The sequence below is a fragment of the Kluyveromyces marxianus genome, chromosome 6, assembly GCF_001417885.1.
Source record: "Kluyveromyces marxianus DMKU3-1042 DNA, complete genome, chromosome 6".
Lineage (NCBI taxonomy): Eukaryota > Fungi > Ascomycota > Saccharomycetes > Saccharomycetales > Saccharomycetaceae > Kluyveromyces > Kluyveromyces marxianus.
The window spans coordinates 623,271-641,657 of record NC_036030.1 but is presented as its reverse complement, the minus strand read 5'-3'; the positions used below and the strand labels follow the sequence as shown (position 1 = coordinate 641,657).

The following is an 18,387-nucleotide window of genomic DNA, read 5'->3' as shown; positions in this document are numbered from 1 at the left end:
TAGGTTGTAGCTTTTATCCTTGCAAGGCATTCAACCTTTCCTTCATTGCTTTAATCATATCATCAGCTTCGCTATCTATCTTAGACTCCGGTACAACTTCTTGGTTCTCAGTAGATATCTCTTGTTCCGGTTCTGGAGCAGATAGGACAACATTTGGAGCATCTTCAACCTTATCCAATTTCTCACTGGTGTACTGTGCTACTATCTGTTCCACTTGTTCGTTCACCTCCTCTTCTTCTTCCACATCCTCATATGGCTCCATAGTGTCGTCCATCATTTCAGTGATAATACCAGATTTCACCAATTCTTTCTCCAAATCCATCATGGTAGCACGTAATTGTGGGAGTTGTACCAATGAGTTTACCTCCCTCATCAAAACAGCACTCTGTGCCATCTTGTCTTGTAACTTGTTCATTTGGAAACTTTCTTCGATCTTCATGCCAACTGATTGTAACTGCGCCTTGGAAGTGTACATTCTATCATATTGCTTGTTCACGTGGTAAAGCTCCTTTGCATACAAACGTACGGTCTTGATGTCATTCTTCTTAGCTGCCTGCTTGATAAGATTCTGCGTCTTGGACTTCAAAGAGGAAAGTTCATTTAAGGATTTGTTAAGCTGCCTGTCGTTCTTCCTAAGGATAGACTTTAGCTTACGATGCTGCTCTTTCGGGTCAGGTCCCCATAGAGTGGTCTTAATGTAATTCATAACAAGTACTGGTATAGGATATGCCCAAAGTGCTCTAGTTCTCGTGCTATGTCGATGCTTATTTCTAGATGCCCGATTGTCAAATCCTTTTTAAGAGTGGGAATGAGCTTCGCTTTTGACCTTACAATGTGTTACATTTTGATAAAACCCAGAAAAGAGAGCCAGTACGAGTATATGATATTATCTACATTAGGGGCAGATACGCATCTATGTTACGGGACTGCAGTTCGAAGAGAACTCTACCTCTCAGTGTATATACTTAGCGGGTATGTTTTATTTGATTGCGTGAATGGACTTACAACTGAAATCATGTGATATCAAACACTTAACTAGAATGCATTTTTGTTATTTACCAAACATCTAATTTACTATTCCGATATAGTGTAACGGCTATCACATCACGCTTTCACCGTGGAGACCGGGGTTCGACTCCCCGTATCGGAGAATAAATTGATTATTTAAAAAATAATCAAAAGCATCAATTTCCGTTGGAAATTGGGCAATTTTCTTTTTTCCCTCCCCTTCTCGACCTGTTCCTGGACTATTCCGGATACAACCAGAAGAACTATTCTTACTTATGGACTATATTAAATCATCAACATATATTCGCTAAATCGACGTCTTCGACTGCAGCTCGACTTAATATTCCTCAAGTCCGGTAGCTTCGGTGGCATTTTCGCATAAACTCTCTCAATTTCGCCTTTTCTAAAATGAAAAAAATGAAAAATTGAAAAAAGTCGGAAAACTGAAAAAAAAACGTCGAAAGTGCTTCATTCTTCGAACAACTTGACTCTTAGGTTAGCAATTCAAGTAGAAAAGCTTTTGAATTCTCTTATTTTAGTCTTAGTTCTTGTTCGGTTTATTAAATAGTTTAAAACATAAGAAACCAGGATATATAGTCACCAAATTCCTCGAAAAGCCATGTCTACTGACACCATTGAGGTAACAGTCAAGGGTATTCCTGGTCAATCCAAGAATAAGAACTCAGACTTACAATATCAATTAGGAAAACAATCAAATGTGTCTCATTTGAAGACTTATCTATCATTTGAAGACGCCACAAAGTTCTATACTTCTTACGACTTAATTGAAAACCAGACAGTTGTTCAAGATGACGATATATTAGAAGATTTAGCTGGTAAGAACTCTTCATTGACTTTCCACTTCAAGCCAAAGGCTTACAATGTGGCCAGTGCTGTCCAACATATTCTCAGCTTGAGGGAGACTCTTGGGTTTTCCTCTGAGCTAGAGGATAGCATCTCGGATTTTGCAATTTCTTCTGGTTCTCAGTTTAAAGATATGAACCTCGAATCCAAATCCGAGAATGCAAAGGAGGACCCAGAAGAAAAGGCAAAATTCTTACAAGTTTGCAGCGAAATCTTGGAATCCAGCGATGTTGATTTCAACATCTCCTCTTTGAAAACCGGAAATCTACTTGTTTCTCCAGTTTTACGTTCATTGCATTTCTCTGCTTACAACCCTGTCCCAGCTTTCTACAAGACAAAAGGCCATTTGCTATACTTGCAAGTCGTTACTTTAGAAAATGAAACATTCCACATCACTAGTTCTATTTCAGGATTTTACGTTAATAAATCCAGCTCAATTAAGTTTGATCCCTCTCCAAAGGCTGAATTCGAATCAAAGTTCAACTTAGTCGATTTATTGATCCAAGTGTCTAAGAAATTCCTACAACACGTCACTCAATTGAGAAACAAACTTTCATCTACAGACACTGCCCAATACGCCAAGCCAACAAGCTGCTTTTTGAGCAAGCCTTGGTTAGTGTCTCAAGTCCCAACCAACAATGGTGACTTTATGCGTACACAATTGAAGAATTTCACGTTTGACGATGAGAGAAACTTCTGTGACGAATTCCAAGCTATTAAGGATCTAGAAATTAACTCACCATATGACCGTGTCAAGAACGAAAAGATTACTGCATCTTCTATCCATGAGTTCAACACCGAAGCCGTCAAGGGTGCTATGGCTGTGTTCAATAACGAGTTAACTCCAATAGACCCAAGCACTACTGGAGAAAATGCCGTATACTTCTACAAGTCATTAGTTTTCTCTTACGTTTTCGACGTAAGTGGCTTGTATGCTGATATTGGTGGCGATGAAGCTGCATTTGCTGCTGCTAACCAGGACTTGCAAGTTATCAACCAATTGAACCGTCTGGGTTTAAAGAATATTCGTCATTGTTTAACCGCAGTCATTGACTATGCTGGTCGTCGTTTGTTGGTCCAATCACCAGTCCCTGGCCTTTTGACCCCTGTTGGTACTAATATTACCGTAGATGAAAACAACAACGAAATTGCAGAGCCAATGGAAACTTCCATTTCTGTCAACTACGGTTATGATGAACTTACTGCTACTTTGAAGTTCGATGAAAAACTTCACACAAAATTGGATGAGTTCTCCAAAAACTTCTACCTAAAACAACATAAGGTAGAGGAATTCGATTTCAAACTTTCCAGTAAATCAAAGGGTATCTTTGGTGTGGACCAAAGAGCTTACATCCTTGACCTTGCAAACACAAATCCATTGGATGTCGAGTTTGCTAAGAAACACTATGATTCTGTAAAGGAAGACAGATACCCACATAGACAAACTTTGATTCGTCGTGAGCTAGTTGAAAAATGGAGATCCGAGAAAATCACAGCATCTGGAAAATCTCTAGAAGATGCTTCAGAAGACGTCAAGTTCTCTTACAATCCAGATGCCTATGTTATTGATGGCGTTGAAGATGAAAATGTTCTTGAAATGTCTAAGTTCTTAAACGAAGAGGTTCTACCACTCTTTTTAGAAGATATCTTGAAGGGAAACACCAATCTTCCATACGATGGCCAACACTTAACCAATTTGTTCCATACAAACGGTATCAACATGCGTTACTTAGGTAGAGCTATTGAAATTATAAATGCCAAATATTCTGAGCTAAAGGAAGAAAGAGTAAAGTACTTAGCCAAAATCGAGCAAGAAAACGCTGAATATAAAGAATGGCAAGCAGGCTACTTGAAAAAGGTTGAACAACTAATCAAGGAAAGACAAGATAAGATTAATGAGTATGTTCAACAACAAAAGCCTATCCCAGAGGAATTAAAGAAGCAAATCCAACTTGACAAGAGTGACTTAAAAGAACCTGTCAAAAATGAAGGTTTCACTATTGAAACTGATCAATATGAAGGTTTAATTGCCGTTTGCGAACTTGAAGTTATTGCCCGTTCTCTAAAGCATGTTTTCAGAGAACATAGTAAGAAGTTGTCTTCCCCAATCCTTGTTCAACATTTGGTAGCATTCTTTTTGAATTTGTTGTTTGGGCATTCCTACAACCCAAATGCCTTCGTGGAAGATCTTGATCCATTATTTGATATCAAGGATCTAGAATTTGCTAAGATCACGAGAGAACAGTTATTGGAAGAAGTCAGATCTCAAGCAAAACGCCGTTTCCGCCATGAGTTACCAGAAAACTGGTTGGAGATCCAAGAGGAAAGATTCTCCAAATTTGCTATCATCAGAGCAGCTGCTCAAAAATTCGGTATTCAATTGATTAACAAGGAATACTTCTTTACTCAAGAGGAGTACCAAACTTGGAAGCAAGCTCAAGACAAGAAGTTGAGAAGCAGATTGGTTGATCCCCAACAAACATTTTCTATCAATGATTTCTCTTTGAGACCTATTGTTAAAGGTTCTGAATTCCAGAGTTTGATTTCCGAGGAATTATGGATCCAAGGTGCTTCATTAGTTAATGCTGTTCATGCGGAAGAGGAAGAAGCAGAGAGAAAGAAGAAGGAAGAGTCTGAACAAAAGAAGAATGAAGAGTCTGAACAGAAGGACGAGGAAACAAACAAGGAAACCGAAGAAGTTGATCCTGAAGAAGTAAAGCAAAAAGAAGAACGTGAACAAAAAATGAATGAAGCTCTCAACTTGCTCGGGCAAAGTATTGTTTTCAGGGAAGATGTAATTGGTTTAGTTCATCCATCTCTTGTCTCTTCTTACTTGCTGCTCTCCAACATGTACTCAAGATTGGGACGCGTTCAACAAGCTGTGGAATTCGGTAACAAGGCTGTATTGCTTTCTGAAAGATGCTTTGGTGTCGATTCATTTGAAACAGTAAGAATTTTGTCTAACTTGGCTTATTTGCAGTATGCTCAAGGTTCCATTTACAATGCTGCGCTTGTTTTGAAGAAGGTCCATGACCTATTAAAACTTTTGACACCAAACGTTCATGCTGGTAGGGTTAACGTGTTCAACCTATTATTCCAAATTGCCTCAAATGTCAAAGACAGTAAGATCGAAGTTAAAATCTTGAACAAGTTATCTGAACTATTATTGAAAATCACTGATAATGAAGAGACATTGCCTTTCGGCCAAAATGAATCTCGTATCGCTAATTTGTATACTTCTATTGATGATATGAAGAATGCTTTGGCCCATATCTCGAAGGCAAGAACTGTTTTCATCAAGGAATTGGGTTTGAATGACCAAACTACTTTAACTTCAACTCAATGGAAGGAAACCATCGAAAGTATTATCACGAAGCAACAGCAACAAAAGAAGCTAGCTGCAACTCAACAACAAGTCAAACCTGCCGAAGTCACTCAAAAGAAGGGTAAAAAAGCTTCCAGCCAGAACCCCGAACTTGCCAACAAATCTGTTGACGAACTTCTTAAGTTCATCGAAGGTGATTCAGCCAACTCTTCTAAGTCCTCATCTAAAAAGTCTAAAAAGAAGAGCAAAAATGGCAAGAAATGAAAGACGATAGTATTTAAGTCAGAAGCAAACAATAAAAATGCAACGAACAAACAAAAAAAAAATACCTCTTAAATAAATTTATGAGTTCATGTAAATAATGATGATTATGACTTGTAATTACCTTATAATTTTTATATCGTTTCTTAAGTCTTTATTATGTTATAGGTAAAATTTTAATGATGTGAATAGCCAGAAAACAATTTGCTAAAAATTCACAAACTTAAATTGGTCTATATACGATTTGTTGTTACTCGGTTCTATTAACAAACTGTATGAAAAAAACAAAACACAAACAACTTACATAACTATTAGATTGATACAATTAGTATTATTACTATTATGGGGTTTATCATTACCATTGTGGTGAAGCAAATGTTGTTAACGACATATTTTCTCAAGTAAGCCTGTTGCTTAAGAAATGTTAGCTGGCAAAAAAATTGTTCAATCCTATTATTGCTGGACGCTTTTACATGATCAATGATCATTGCAAATGCACATATATCAAAAATTCACAAAGACAGAGTTAACCATTCCCAGTTAGTAGTATCCCGAGCTGGTTTGTTTTTGGAGGTTTGTGTTTGGCTGTCTATATCATTTTTTCCTTCATACGGTGAATCAGTTTGTTTGTGACTTTGAGTATGCTCTGACTGTTTTTGTATAAAATCTTGATCCATGAATCCCTCAAGGTTATTTGAATCTTGGGCCGAATGAGCCAATGAAACACCATTAAAGCTTTCCACTTTGCCCAAGCTTGGGAAGTTGAAAAGTGCGTCTTGAGGTAGCGATGGAGATGCACTTCCTTGTCTTTGTAATTGTAGCGAACTAGTTGGGGTTGAAGGCTTCACAGTTTTCTTTTTCAATAGAGACTTCTTTTTATCTGGTGATATCATGTTGGTAGGAGAATCTGAAAGGATATTTGAACTACTGCCACTAGTATTAGAACTGATATTTGAACTATCGTTATTGGTATTAGAATTGATATTATTATTAGTATTATTGTTGTTAGCATTCGAGGCAATACTGTTGGCATTATTATTATTACTTTTATTATTATTATGATTATTGCCGCTGCTATTGCTTGACGCTAGTCCACTAGTCAACAAAGATGATGTTTGTTTTGATTTGTTTGATGATCTTTGTCTCTTCTTAATGACATCCTTTTTCAAAGATAAAGGCCTAACAACCCCATGGAGTTTCAAAAACAACCCACAAGCGTTACACAGAGGGTTGCCTTGAGGATCTCTCCTCCACAAAGGTGTTGTCTTTGTGTGACAATTGGAACATTGTGTTTCAGTCTTTGAAGCGGTGTCTACCGCGGAACCACTACTGCCACCAACACTGGTAGAGGCTATTCCACTATCAACATTTTCATTATTCAACTGGTTCAACGAAACAGACGACCTCCTTGATGTTGTTTTGCCAATAGGTTTCTTTCTAATGGAGTTTGCTAGCGAGCCCCTTCTTGTTCCCTGTGAGGTTGACATGTATGAAGTGGAAGCCGTTCCAGAACCTATGGATAGATTATTAGGTAAAGATGATCCAAATGAACTGGTACTTCTGGACATGTTTGGCTTTCTGATTGAGATCGGATTAACCGATGCCACTGCTGTGGAAGGGCGTCTTTGTAAATGTGGCTGCGATTGCTGCGACTGCTGATGTTGGAAATAAATATCTTTCAAGGATGCAGTTGACGTTGTAGAATGTAACGGAGGGCGTTGTGAGTCGAACTCTGGGTTTTTCAAAGTCGAGAGACTTGAGGAGCCAGTGAAAGAGGTCATAATATCGGAATCATCGAAGTAGGAACCTGTCCCCTTGTGACCTCCGAAACCTCCTAGAAGAGGGGGATCTGGTCCCCCATCGTTCATTATACCCGGTGATTGGCTAGAGTTGTGGGTGGTATCGGTGAGCAACATTTCACCGTTCTGAGAGCTCAAGTCTGACTGTTGCAAGTGGTCCATTAGATGGTAATCGGAGGATGCCGATGCAACGTGGTTGAGGTCCATCGATATGAATCCTACATTTCTATCATGATCCGAGAACGACCCATAGTGTCCATGGAAAGTCGCCACGGACGCCCCGTTGTTAGCGTTAGCGTTGGAGTTGGTCGTGCTTGCGCCCGTGTTTACATTCACGCCGTTAGAGTTGCTGTTCGTGCTACCCAATTGGGGATTCGACTGTTCGCTCTGCGAAGACGAATAGCTGGACAACGGTATGTCCGAGTTCAACGTCCTGGGGTTGATGCCCTCTGAAATGCTACCGTTTAGTCGTTTGAGGTGACTGACATAGTCGAAATTGTCTTCCGGATTATCCAAATCCTTGTTCATATCCACGTCTTCCACCGACTCAACAGCAACCGAAACCGCATCTGGGTGTTGTGACTGCTGGCCCTGGTGGTCCTGGTGGTCCTGGTGGCCCTGGTGCTGTGGAAGGTCCGAAAGCCCGTCCAAAAACGAAAGCGTCGGATCCAACGCTCCATGAGTCGTCGATCCACCCAACTCCGAACCCTTCCAATCCTGCAACGAAAACGACACTCCTTCAAACTTCAACCCTGATTCATCTCCCCCATCACGCACCCCACTACCACTACCGCTACCACCGTTCTCATACCCCGTCATCGCGCCCTGTTGCCTTTGAAGCCGCATACCCATCATCCTCCACGTCAAATTAGACATCCTTTCTCTATACGGCAAAGACGCCTTGGCCTTCGAATACATCCGCCATAACGCCTCAGTACTGGGATCCTGTATAGCCTCCTGCAGTCGCATAGAGTACTCTGGTCTCCCCATCCTGCTTCACTAACTATTCCTTCACTTGATTAATTCCCAGAATTCTTCCAAGCGTATATATATATATGCCTATTATTTTCCTTCAGTTAGTTCACTTTCCTGTACTGTCCTGTTCCTTCACTCTCTCTCGAAATATCAATACCAAACTATCCTATATTTCTACCTGAGACCTGCTGAGGTGTCTAGTGCCTCCCTTGCACTCTTTTGTTCTGTCCTTCTCTCTAAAACCCTCTAAATTACTACCAAATTACTACCAAAAACCCTAACAAAATGGTATCAGTCCAATATCAATGACTCTAATCCCATATAAACCTTGCCATTATAAAAAATGCCTGCAAGAAGAAATTCCAATTCCTGGAAACAAAGTAAAAAAAAAAAAAAAAAATTAAATAAATAAAAAAAAAAAAATTATTCTTAAAAATTTAAAAAAAAAAAAATGACAACAATAAAAAATTTAAAATGAACTAAAAACGAGAAAAAAAAAAAAAAAATCTGAACAAATCAGCAAAGAAAACACAAATGTCAAGAAATGGGATTGCTGGAGGGAGGAGGGGTGTGCGGTGTGTTCTGGGAAAATTGGGTAAATGTGAAAAAAAGAGTAGTAATTGCCAAAAGTGGCATGCGTAGGATCTGGTGCGGCCGTTCAGTGTGTCCTGGTGTCTGCATATTAGGTTGCTTGTTCTGCTAGAGGAGAGCGGAGGGGGAGGCAAGGGTGTTTCTTTTTGGGCACTGATTGCTGCTCTGAGTCGTGCCCAGAAAGCCGGCGGGCAGGGCAGCAGGCCGCAGGCAGCGGGCACCTACAGCTAGACATGGCAGCAGAAGGCTGCCGCCTGCCGCTGCCTGCTGCTGCCGGCCGAGTGGCCGACTGACTGGCCGACTGACTGGCCGACACCATTGATTAATTGATTAGGCCAGCCGCACGGATGACTCTAGGCGGATGGGCGAGTGGCCCTGGCCCTGGCCCTGGTTGGACCACACACGACACGCGCGGGATAGTTCCGTGTAGCTCCGGAATTTTGTAAGATCTGGCTGGGCGTATGTGTGGCGTGGGGCACTACGGGGTGTTCTGGGGTTGGGCCGCGCGTTACACAGGATTACGTAAATGTGTATGTAGGTGCTTCGGTGTTTCGTTTTTGTTTACTACATGCGATACAGCTCACAGTTCGCTGGCGAGCAGGGAATTGGGCAAGAAAAAAAAAAACTCCGTCGGGTAACACCGGACACCGGGTAACCATAGGGGTCTCCTGGAATTTTTTTTTACGATGTAGAGTCCGGGTAAGGGTATGGGTAGATTCGCTCTCTCTCTCTCTTTTATTAACTTAGGGTAACACAGATATATATATATACATATATCTGTATATATACTCACACACAAACACCTTAGAACCTCCTGCGCTTGTCCTTGACCGCCTTGTAGTGCGCACGCTTCCCGCTCGTCTTGCGCTGCTGCACCTCCGTGTACTTGCGCTTGAAATACTTGTTCGTCGTGTCGTCCGCCATCAACGTCTCCAACATCGTGTTCTTGCGCTCCTTGTTCTTCATCCGGCTGCTGAAGAACTCCGTAGGTCCCTCCACAATAGTACCAACGCTGAACCGCTCCGGCACTTGCCACTTGTCCTTCTTATAATGTCTCTTGGGGTCGAGCGCAGCCCTGTGCTTGATCAACATCAGATCACGCTTCACCTCGGCTGTCATCTCGGGCTTCGGAAGCGTGAACCACTTCTCAGTCTCGCTCGGTGGCTTCACCTTGTCAGACTTCTTACGTGACTCAAGAATATATATCGGATCGTCCACTTTAACAACCTTTTTCTGCTCCTCTAGCTGCAGCTTCTTACCGTCCGTACCCAGCTGGTCAAATCCCGTTTGCAGCTTCGGTAGCTTGTGCAAGTTCCTCTCAATTTCCTGGAATTGGGCCGTCCTATCGTCGATTTCAACCGAAACCTTGTCGTCTTCGAACCCATCACCAGATTCCTCCTTGGCAACTTCCTCTTGTTTCTGCTGGGCAATAGTTTTCTTTAGATCGGCGAAAAGCTCATCCACACTTAGACCTTCCACATTTAGTTCAGCCATCTCTCTCAGTTTCCGATACTTGGTTTGGCTTGGCTTGGCTTGGCTTGGATTGGCTTGGATGGACTTGGCTGGACTTGATAACTTCTCTTAGCTCATCTCACGCTTCACTTCAACCTCATCGCATGGAATAAATTTTTGGCTTTTTCATTATTCATGTCTTTTCACATTTCTTTTCCCTGTGACAATGCACATATTAAGGTCACGTGGTATAGTCACAAACTACACCAGCAAGACCAGTAATAATGGTTTTAACGGCCGCTTTCACATTCTCCCACTTGCCCTGGGCTGCGCACCTACCGCCCCCTCTGCCTCCCTTCCACACAACCCACTACTTGCTGGACCACAAGCTCTAAACCCTACTCACCATATATACTTTCGCATTCAAATTCTTTACGCATTGTTCATGAAATAAATCAACAGGCCAAAAACAAAACAGCTGCTAAAGGTGTCTTGTGTGACTCTCTTGTAATTGCAAACTAAAATACCCAACACACCGCCAGAAGTCCATACCAGGAGGCATACCACAAGAATACCATGACCTCAGAAGAAATACCCAAGAACAAACCGTCTGCAGAAGAACTCCAGAACGTACCGTTAGAATGGAGCAAAAGGGCCGTGGCCCGCTACAAAGTGGCTCCTTTACACATGTCGGCCGACGACGACCGCAAATCAGGCAACAAAAGACACATAGTTGCCATTGATGACTCCCTCAAAATCAACTACGAGGTCATTCGCCATATCCCGGGCCAGCTAGCCCAGGGAGAAGAGATCGAAGATATAAACAGGCTCAAACTGGTTCACTACAAAGACTCCCTCAACAAAATGCACGAAGAGTTTATAAGCATATGGCAAAAGGCAGACGACGATATAGAGGAATCAGACTACACAAATCTGGACGAACCAACGCTTCTCGAGCACAAGAAATGGCTAACAGAGCTGAACGAAAAGCTCAAATCGGACTATTCAGAAGCCATCCAGCTGGAGAAAAAGTGGTTCTTGCTCAAGGAAATACTGCTAGAAGCATGTACGAGGCTAGACCTTTGCTCGGACTCAAACCCACTCCTAAATAAAAACCAGATAACCCTAGATGAATCAAAGGGAACGCTGCTATAGTATACAGTATACAGTATATAGTATATGCGTATATGTATCACGTGCCAACCACTAATACCGTCACCCGGCCTTCAGGCCCTTATTACTCTTGAAGAAAAATTTCTTGATGTAACAACAGAAGAAAGTCTTTTTTTTTTTGACAGAAAATTGAAAAATGAGTAAGTGAATTGAAAAAAAAGTAGATGAATTGAAATGTTGAGAGATTTGACGTACAAAGAAAGAGAGGATTTGATTTGGTTTTAGGATATAGGTGGAGAAGACAGGATCAGGAAAGCCAAAAACAAGACAACTGAACTTTTTTCTGTTAAGGGACAAGCGGTCAGGCAAATTAATAGGTACAAGAACAGTTTTTATTACTCTTTAGAGGTACCCTTTTCCGATACATCAGGTTTGAAGCAACGAACAAAGCCAATCCGAAGATCTTGTTATAGAATCCATAAAAAATGTCTGATATTCAATTGGAAATACTTCAAAAAGTCGACAAGTTGGGACAAATCGATTCTACATCTGAGGTTTACCCAGATATCGATTCCCAGACTATGGCTTCTTACTTGAACTCATTGAAGTCTCATGATAAAATCGATTTTTCGAAGCAGGACACCATCTTTTACACTTTGACGAAAGAAGCAGAAGATATTGTTGCAAATGGTTCTCACGAGGTGAAACTTTTGCAATTGATTGATAAGTTTGGTCAACTTAAGATTAAGGATGTTTCCACGCATATGGGTGCCGATGGGAAGGTTGGCCAAGCCAGAGCCTTTAAGAACGGATGGATTGTCAAGACACCAGAAAACGAACTAAAGGTCAGCGACAAGGTCAGCGACGTCGCTCAAGTCAAGGACCAAACCAAGGAACAACTAGAGAAGATCAAGAAGAACGATCTAGCCGGAATTAGCGATAAGGATATCAATGACTTGAAGAAGAGAAAATTGATTACCCCAAGAAAGGAAACCACTTTCAAAGTTGTCAAAGGTAAGGACTTCTCCACTGAGTTGGCCAAGTTGGAAACCGATATCACTTCCGAAATGGTTGCTACTGGTTCCTACAAGGACTTGAAGTTTAAGGAATTTAACTTCAACTCCCAAGGTATCGACCCTCAATCTGGTGCTCTACATCCATTGAACAAGGTCAGAGAGGAATTCAGACAAATCTTTTTCTCTATGGGTTTCACTGAAATGCCATCCAACCAATACGTTGAAACTGGTTTCTGGAACTTCGACACTTTGTTCGTGCCACAACAACATCCTGCTCGTGATTTACAAGACACATTTTATTTAAAGGATCCTATCAAGAGTGGAATGCCAGACGACAGAGAATACATTAATAACATCAAGGCTGTTCACGAAACTGGTAAATTCGATTCTATTGGTTACCGTTACAACTGGAAAGAAGAAGAGTGTCAAAAACTTGTTTTGAGAACACATACCACTGCCATCTCTGCTGCTATGCTCCATAAGTTAGCCAAGGATCCAAAACCAACCAGATTATTTTCGATAGATCGTGTTTTCCGTAACGAAGCGGTTGATGCTACACATTTGGCCGAATTCCATCAAGTTGAAGGTGTTTTGGCCGATTACAATATAACACTAGGTGACTTAATTCAATTCATGGAAGATTTCTTCGCCAAGATGGGTGTTACTGGTTTACGTTTCAAGCCTACTTACAACCCTTACACTGAACCATCCTTGGAAATTTACTCATGGCATGAAGGTTTAGGAAAATGGGTCGAAATCGGTAACTCCGGTATGTTCAGACCAGAAATGTTGGAATCCATGGGCCTACCAAAGGATATGAGAGTTTTGGGTTGGGGTTTGTCTTTAGAAAGACCTACAATGATTAAGTACAAGGTTCAAAATATTAGAGAACTTTTGGGTCACAAGGTCTCCCTAGATTTCATCGAATCCAACCCAGCTGCTAGATTGGATGAAGATTTGTACGAATAAGCTAAAGAAAAGAAGGGGAATAATCCTTTATACTGGTCCGAAATTGCTTGTAATAGTTTATAAATCTAAATACTAACTTCATATCGAAAACTACCTATCAGATAGTAATTTATATAGGCAACCTTTGCCATGCCTCCAGTGTTCGTATACGCTGTCGCTGAAGTCTAAATCACCGTAGCGGTTTGTGGTGGTAGAAAGGTGAACCTGTGCTTTGTTTAAAGTTTCACAGTGGAATCTTAAAATATCTTCTTGGCTTGTAATTGGTCTTATGAGTTGTCCGTTATTCATATGCTGTTGTTTAATTAATTTCCAATATTGTCCCACAATAGTATGATGCATTTTATCATCAGGTTCTCTTAATTCATTCTTAGTTACCAACATCATCTGCCTTGGAATATCTACATAACCATTTCGAATTTGCCATTCCAAGTCAGTCATTTGTAATCTCCCCGTTGTCATTGGCCTCTGTGTCGTATTTTTGAAACCTTTAAATAATGGTAATTTTAGGCTGGGATCAATATTATCATCATCTTCATGATGCTCCATTTGTTCAGACAGTTTCACCATACTTCTCTCGGAAACAACTTCTTTTTTAACCTTTTCAACATACACAGATTCATCATTTGATTCTTCGTCCGATTCTGTGCTCTCAACGTTATCATCTGATGTGGAATCAAATTCAACGTCAATAATTTTAGGTGACAATGGTGAGGAAAAATTCAAAGAGTCACATCCTAAATACATTTCTTGTAGTTCGGGTGGTAATTGTAAGTCTGGAGATTTATAGCCACTAGTGGCCGGAACTCTCTGAGATGCATGCGGTGTCTTTACTTTAGAATGGAGACTAAACTTTTTGGACTTTACCTTCACCTTCTTTTGAGATGACTGGTTGGTACTTTTCTTTTTATCAACGTTTAGAACACTCTTTTTACCCCACAAAAGATTAGGCTTCTTCAAGTCACTACTTTCGTCGTTGTTTATTTGAACCCCGCTAAGATTCAAAAGCCTTGAATAGAATCCTGATAAAAATGTTAAGTTACCATTCGCACAACCGTACTTTTCAGCAACGTCAATGCACTGGTTAAACATTAAAGAGCTCGGAAACTCAATTCTATGATAGAAACAATAAGCTTCGTAATTCAAAGTTAAGTACTCTGGATACTCACTCTTAGTAAATCTTTCTAGATCTCGCTGTCTGTCTTGTAGCCTTTGCAGGATGGAGTTATAATCAGGCGTTGTTCGATCGTTATTAAAAACAAAACAATCAATAACTCCACCATTAGTCTGCTTATAGCATATTTCCATCAATTCTTTGACTAATTGTCTGAAAACCTTTGTGTTGGATTCATTATTTAATAGTTCAGCATATGATACCTGTTCGAAGACAATAGAAAGAACATTCAACGATATTCTTGGTAACAACCATTCCCATACATGAAGGCCAAAGGATTCGTCTTCTGGAGCAATGACTTCAACCGAACCAATATTGGTCCTTTCCAAGAGCTGAAGCATCAATTTAAATTTGGAATTATTTTTCTTTAGGTAAGTGGAAAACCTGGTAATGTTTTCTTTTAATATTGGCTCTTTGGTCTTATTGCTATAGGTTATTCCGAACTTAAATGAGTTTGAATCGTTTATTAACAAATAGGAACCAATAGAGAGTCTCCGGACTTCTGCATCAACAATCACAGATACCGTGGTAACATTGGGATATCTTGCTAAACTAACCAGCTCGAGCTCAACAGCAAAATTACTGTCTATTATTATAACAGTGTCATCGTGAATAAACCTCTCCAAAGCTTCTAATTGGGTAATGTACTCAGAAATAGAGTGACATGATAAAACGATGATGTCAAATTTACCAACACTGGAATTACTTGGCAATGATTTCAAATCTTTGCTGGTCAAATTTGGCTTGTAAAAGTTGGAACCAAGCTTTGTAGATTTCCATGATATTAGACCATCACTGGACAATGAATTTGAAACTAGCACAATAAAACAATTGGATAAGCTAAGCCTCCATGACAATAACTGGGTGCTGGGAGTATCACCAACAATAAGACACACTAGTTGTTCCATCAAGGCTCAGCGACAATTTGTTAAGGCCGCTTCTTTCCACAGGGCCAGCTTTTGGTTCGACGATCTTTTGTGTTGATTGTTAAAACTGTCAGATGACAGATTTCTCTTTTTATGATAATCTTTTTTATATTATTCTGTATTTTTTATTTATTGTGCACAGTGTGCATTATGCAACGTCGCGCGTCAGATTTCATTTACTGTTTGGGAAAGATTCTAGGTATTTTTTTGAAAAAGTGTCTAAAAAGTTTCTAATCTTACACATTGCCACTAAAAACTATGTAGATCCCCTTTCATTTGGTCTCCTTTCATTTCTTCTCGTTTAGTTTCATTTTATATCATGTTTACTTTTTTTAAGAATATGTCCTAAGTTGTACTTATCTGTATTAACGTTGCATATACTGGAGATTGGGTTAAAATTGTCCATCGGTAACATATGATGGTGCCACATCAGCCAGTTTGAATGGAACACCATTGTAATACCAGGATAGACCTTTACCTCTTTCTTCTACGTACTTGTCGAGAATATGGAAACAAGTCTTCAAAGATAGCCCATCTTTTAGACCTTGTTCAATACAACCCCATATTTTCTTTCTACGGTTGATTTGTCTAGAGAAGTTCTTGTCATTATTTCTCCAGGAAGACCCGTACTTCTTTTCTAGTTCTTGAATCGTGGTTTTTCTCTGTTTCATTAATGCAATATCCGATTTCTTGATAGTATCTTTGCTTTGCTGCTGAAGCATTAGTTTAAGCAAAGCTTTCATGTTTGAATCCGACGGTAGTTTTGTGTATTCATTCCACAATTGTTCTACATTCGTTGGTGACTTGATTAGTATTACACCAAAGTTTGGCAACTTTGAGCAAGGATCGCTTTCAAGAGTTGCATTATACAAAGTGTTCAGAGAATCTGCATTGCGCGACGAATTTCCATTTTTGGTAGACTCAGAGGCTTTTGATTCGTCATTCATAATAGTTTTCAGATTTGTTTCAGAAGCCCATTCATTGGAGTGGTTACCATTGGGCAGACGTTTGCGAGGCAAAAGTTTTGCTACTGTGTCAAGAAGCATATTTGTAGTCGTTGACATGAACATATTTTCCCTGGCGCTTATATCATTTAGGTAATGATATCTGGCTTTTGCAGACTCCAGAGATGCTTCGTCTAGTTTTTTAATCAGCTGATGAAAGTCCTGCTTAAATTTATTAATCTTAAGAAATAGATCTTGTAGTTGTGTTTCATACTCTTCGGAGATGTCACTAGTGGTCTCATATTCGTCACTACCACAGTTTTCTTCGTCCCCACCATTTTCATACTTTTCTTCTTTACGGCCTTCCCCTTGACGGTCTTGCTCGTCGTTATATTGGTTTTCTAGGAACCATTTATCGTTCGAATGCTGGTTCAAATTGCCCGACTCAGACGCATGCCCGTAGGTATGCATGTTACGCGCCCCATGGCTATGTACTTGATTGCTGTCTAAGTTGTTGGACCTGTCATGCTCCTCCTCCGCCACATGCCTGCCAAAACCGTCACCGCCATATTCCTGATCCCTTTTCTCATCTAAACTCTTGTCGACCGCTCCTCTGAAATGCTCTTTGGGCCCTTGGTAGAAATCAAACCTATCCGCATGGGTTCTTGCTTGAAACTGACTGGTGTAGTGGAATTTCTCATTTTCATACAAGTACCTCTCATCTGCATCCGGTTGTACAAGTACGCGAACCTGTTCCTTGCTTTCTGCTGCCGCCCTAATGTCCTCTTGAATGCTATGACTGTCTAAGGTAACAGATACTGCACTCACGTGACCATGGGCATCATTTAATGGAGAAGACGCACCAGAGTTATTGTACCTGCGATTGATATCGAAGTCATGAAGCAAGTCGTGATCCTGGACTACCTCAACCTGTTCTGCCTTCCGATTCTCATCCGAATCGTACGCAAAGTCTGGATCCATTAAAGCTCTAAGTTTTGGATCAATAACCAACTTGTTCATGTAAGGACTAACTTAACTTAAAAACGTTCTTCAAATAACGGGAAAAAAAGCCAAATATTTCGTGCAATCAATTGCGTATCAAAAATAATCACTAGTGTATAGATGTCCCGAATCTGTATAGGTTCACCATACTCCTTTTACCAGCCAAGAAACAACCAATCTCTAGCGCAAGAATGGATAGCAACTACACAGGGACCGATCTCTTTCCAGCTCCCTTTTCGTATTTATAGAAAGTATTAACGATGCACAGCGATTACCAATGTCTCAGAGCCTTCACATACACAGAAATTAGTTGTGTAAGCTACCAAAAAATTATGTACACACACTGAGCAGCATCGACAAATTTATCAAGCTACCACTACCATACTAACACAACGACTTTTTGGTTAGGATTCAGCCAGGAGAGAGCTAGAACAGACTTTGGCAGACTGAAGCAACCGGAGGGAGCCAGGCCGCCGAATCCACTTACAGGTGTGCACTTGCGTGTAATAGTTCCACATTTTTTTTCCATTGAAAAACTCAAAAAACCAAAACAATTCGAGAGTCATTCTGAGACACAATAGTTGAAAAGGCTAAACATGCAGATTTACGTGCCTAGAGCGAAGGTATCATTGCACTCATATGCGCTAACGGCACCTCCTTAACCATATCCCTACCCCTACCCCCTCATGAATATCACAGGATATTTTCTGAGGACCACCATTTGAAATGTTCCTGCCAACCTTCACGATGTAACGGTTTGCAACTAGGCGATTTGCTTTTACGTGCAGGTCCATTCGACTTTGCGGCTTATTTTCCACATAATCCGGAGAAAAGAATGCACAATTCACGTGACCATTGCTGTGGATTGCTCTCTTTTTTTGCTCCTTCTATGGCTTTTTCCGTATGCTGGGGGAAACAAAACAGAACGGAAAAAAAAACTGTGGACCAGAAGTGTGGTTTAGGTGGGTGAG

The 18,387-nt window shown here is 40.5% G+C and overlaps 7 protein-coding genes and 1 non-coding gene across 8 annotated transcripts; 4 read left to right on the top strand and 4 right to left on the bottom strand.

Annotated features, from left to right (window-relative positions):
* Positions 1-13: 13 nt before the first annotated feature.
* On the bottom strand, positions 14-706 carry VPS24 (ESCRT-III subunit protein VPS24; the record flags this gene model as incomplete). The annotated part of the gene is made up of 1 exon (XM_022820969.1): positions 14-706. The coding sequence occupies one exon, from the start codon at positions 704-706 to the stop codon at positions 14-16; it is 693 nt and encodes a 230-aa protein (XP_022677379.1).
* Positions 707-1,077: 371 nt separating this feature from the next.
* On the top strand, positions 1,078-1,151 carry KLMA_R610. Its single transcript has one exon. It is a non-coding gene; the product is annotated as a tRNA-Glu (tRNA).
* Positions 1,152-1,627: 476 nt separating this feature from the next.
* Positions 1,628-5,461, top strand: CLU1 (translation initiation factor 3 subunit CLU1; the record flags this gene model as incomplete). The annotated part of the gene is made up of 1 exon (XM_022820968.1): positions 1,628-5,461. One exon carries the CDS (start codon positions 1,628-1,630, stop codon positions 5,459-5,461), a length of 3,834 nt encoding a protein of 1,277 aa, XP_022677378.1.
* A 4,166-nt stretch (positions 5,462-9,627) lies between these two features.
* On the bottom strand, positions 9,628-10,317 carry FCF2 (Fcf2p; the record flags this gene model as incomplete). The annotated part of the gene is made up of 1 exon (XM_022820967.1): positions 9,628-10,317. One exon carries the CDS (start codon positions 10,315-10,317, stop codon positions 9,628-9,630), a length of 690 nt encoding a protein of 229 aa, XP_022677377.1.
* Positions 10,318-10,851: 534 nt separating this feature from the next.
* Positions 10,852-11,430, top strand: IES3 (Ies3p; the record flags this gene model as incomplete). The annotated part of the gene is made up of 1 exon (XM_022820966.1): positions 10,852-11,430. One exon carries the CDS (start codon positions 10,852-10,854, stop codon positions 11,428-11,430), a length of 579 nt encoding a protein of 192 aa, XP_022677376.1.
* Positions 11,431-11,873: 443 nt separating this feature from the next.
* Positions 11,874-13,373, top strand: FRS2 (phenylalanine--tRNA ligase subunit alpha; the record flags this gene model as incomplete). The annotated part of the gene is made up of 1 exon (XM_022820965.1): positions 11,874-13,373. The coding sequence occupies one exon, from the start codon at positions 11,874-11,876 to the stop codon at positions 13,371-13,373; it is 1,500 nt and encodes a 499-aa protein (XP_022677375.1).
* Positions 13,374-13,463: 90 nt separating this feature from the next.
* On the bottom strand, positions 13,464-15,452 carry OSW2 (Osw2p; the record flags this gene model as incomplete). Its single annotated transcript, XM_022820964.1, has 1 exon — positions 13,464-15,452. The coding sequence occupies one exon, from the start codon at positions 15,450-15,452 to the stop codon at positions 13,464-13,466; it is 1,989 nt and encodes a 662-aa protein (XP_022677374.1).
* A 410-nt stretch (positions 15,453-15,862) lies between these two features.
* On the bottom strand, positions 15,863-17,434 carry KLMA_60299 (uncharacterized protein; the record flags this gene model as incomplete). Its single annotated transcript, XM_022820963.1, has 1 exon — positions 15,863-17,434. One exon carries the CDS (start codon positions 17,432-17,434, stop codon positions 15,863-15,865), a length of 1,572 nt encoding a protein of 523 aa, XP_022677373.1.
* Positions 17,435-18,387: the final 953 nt, after the last annotated feature.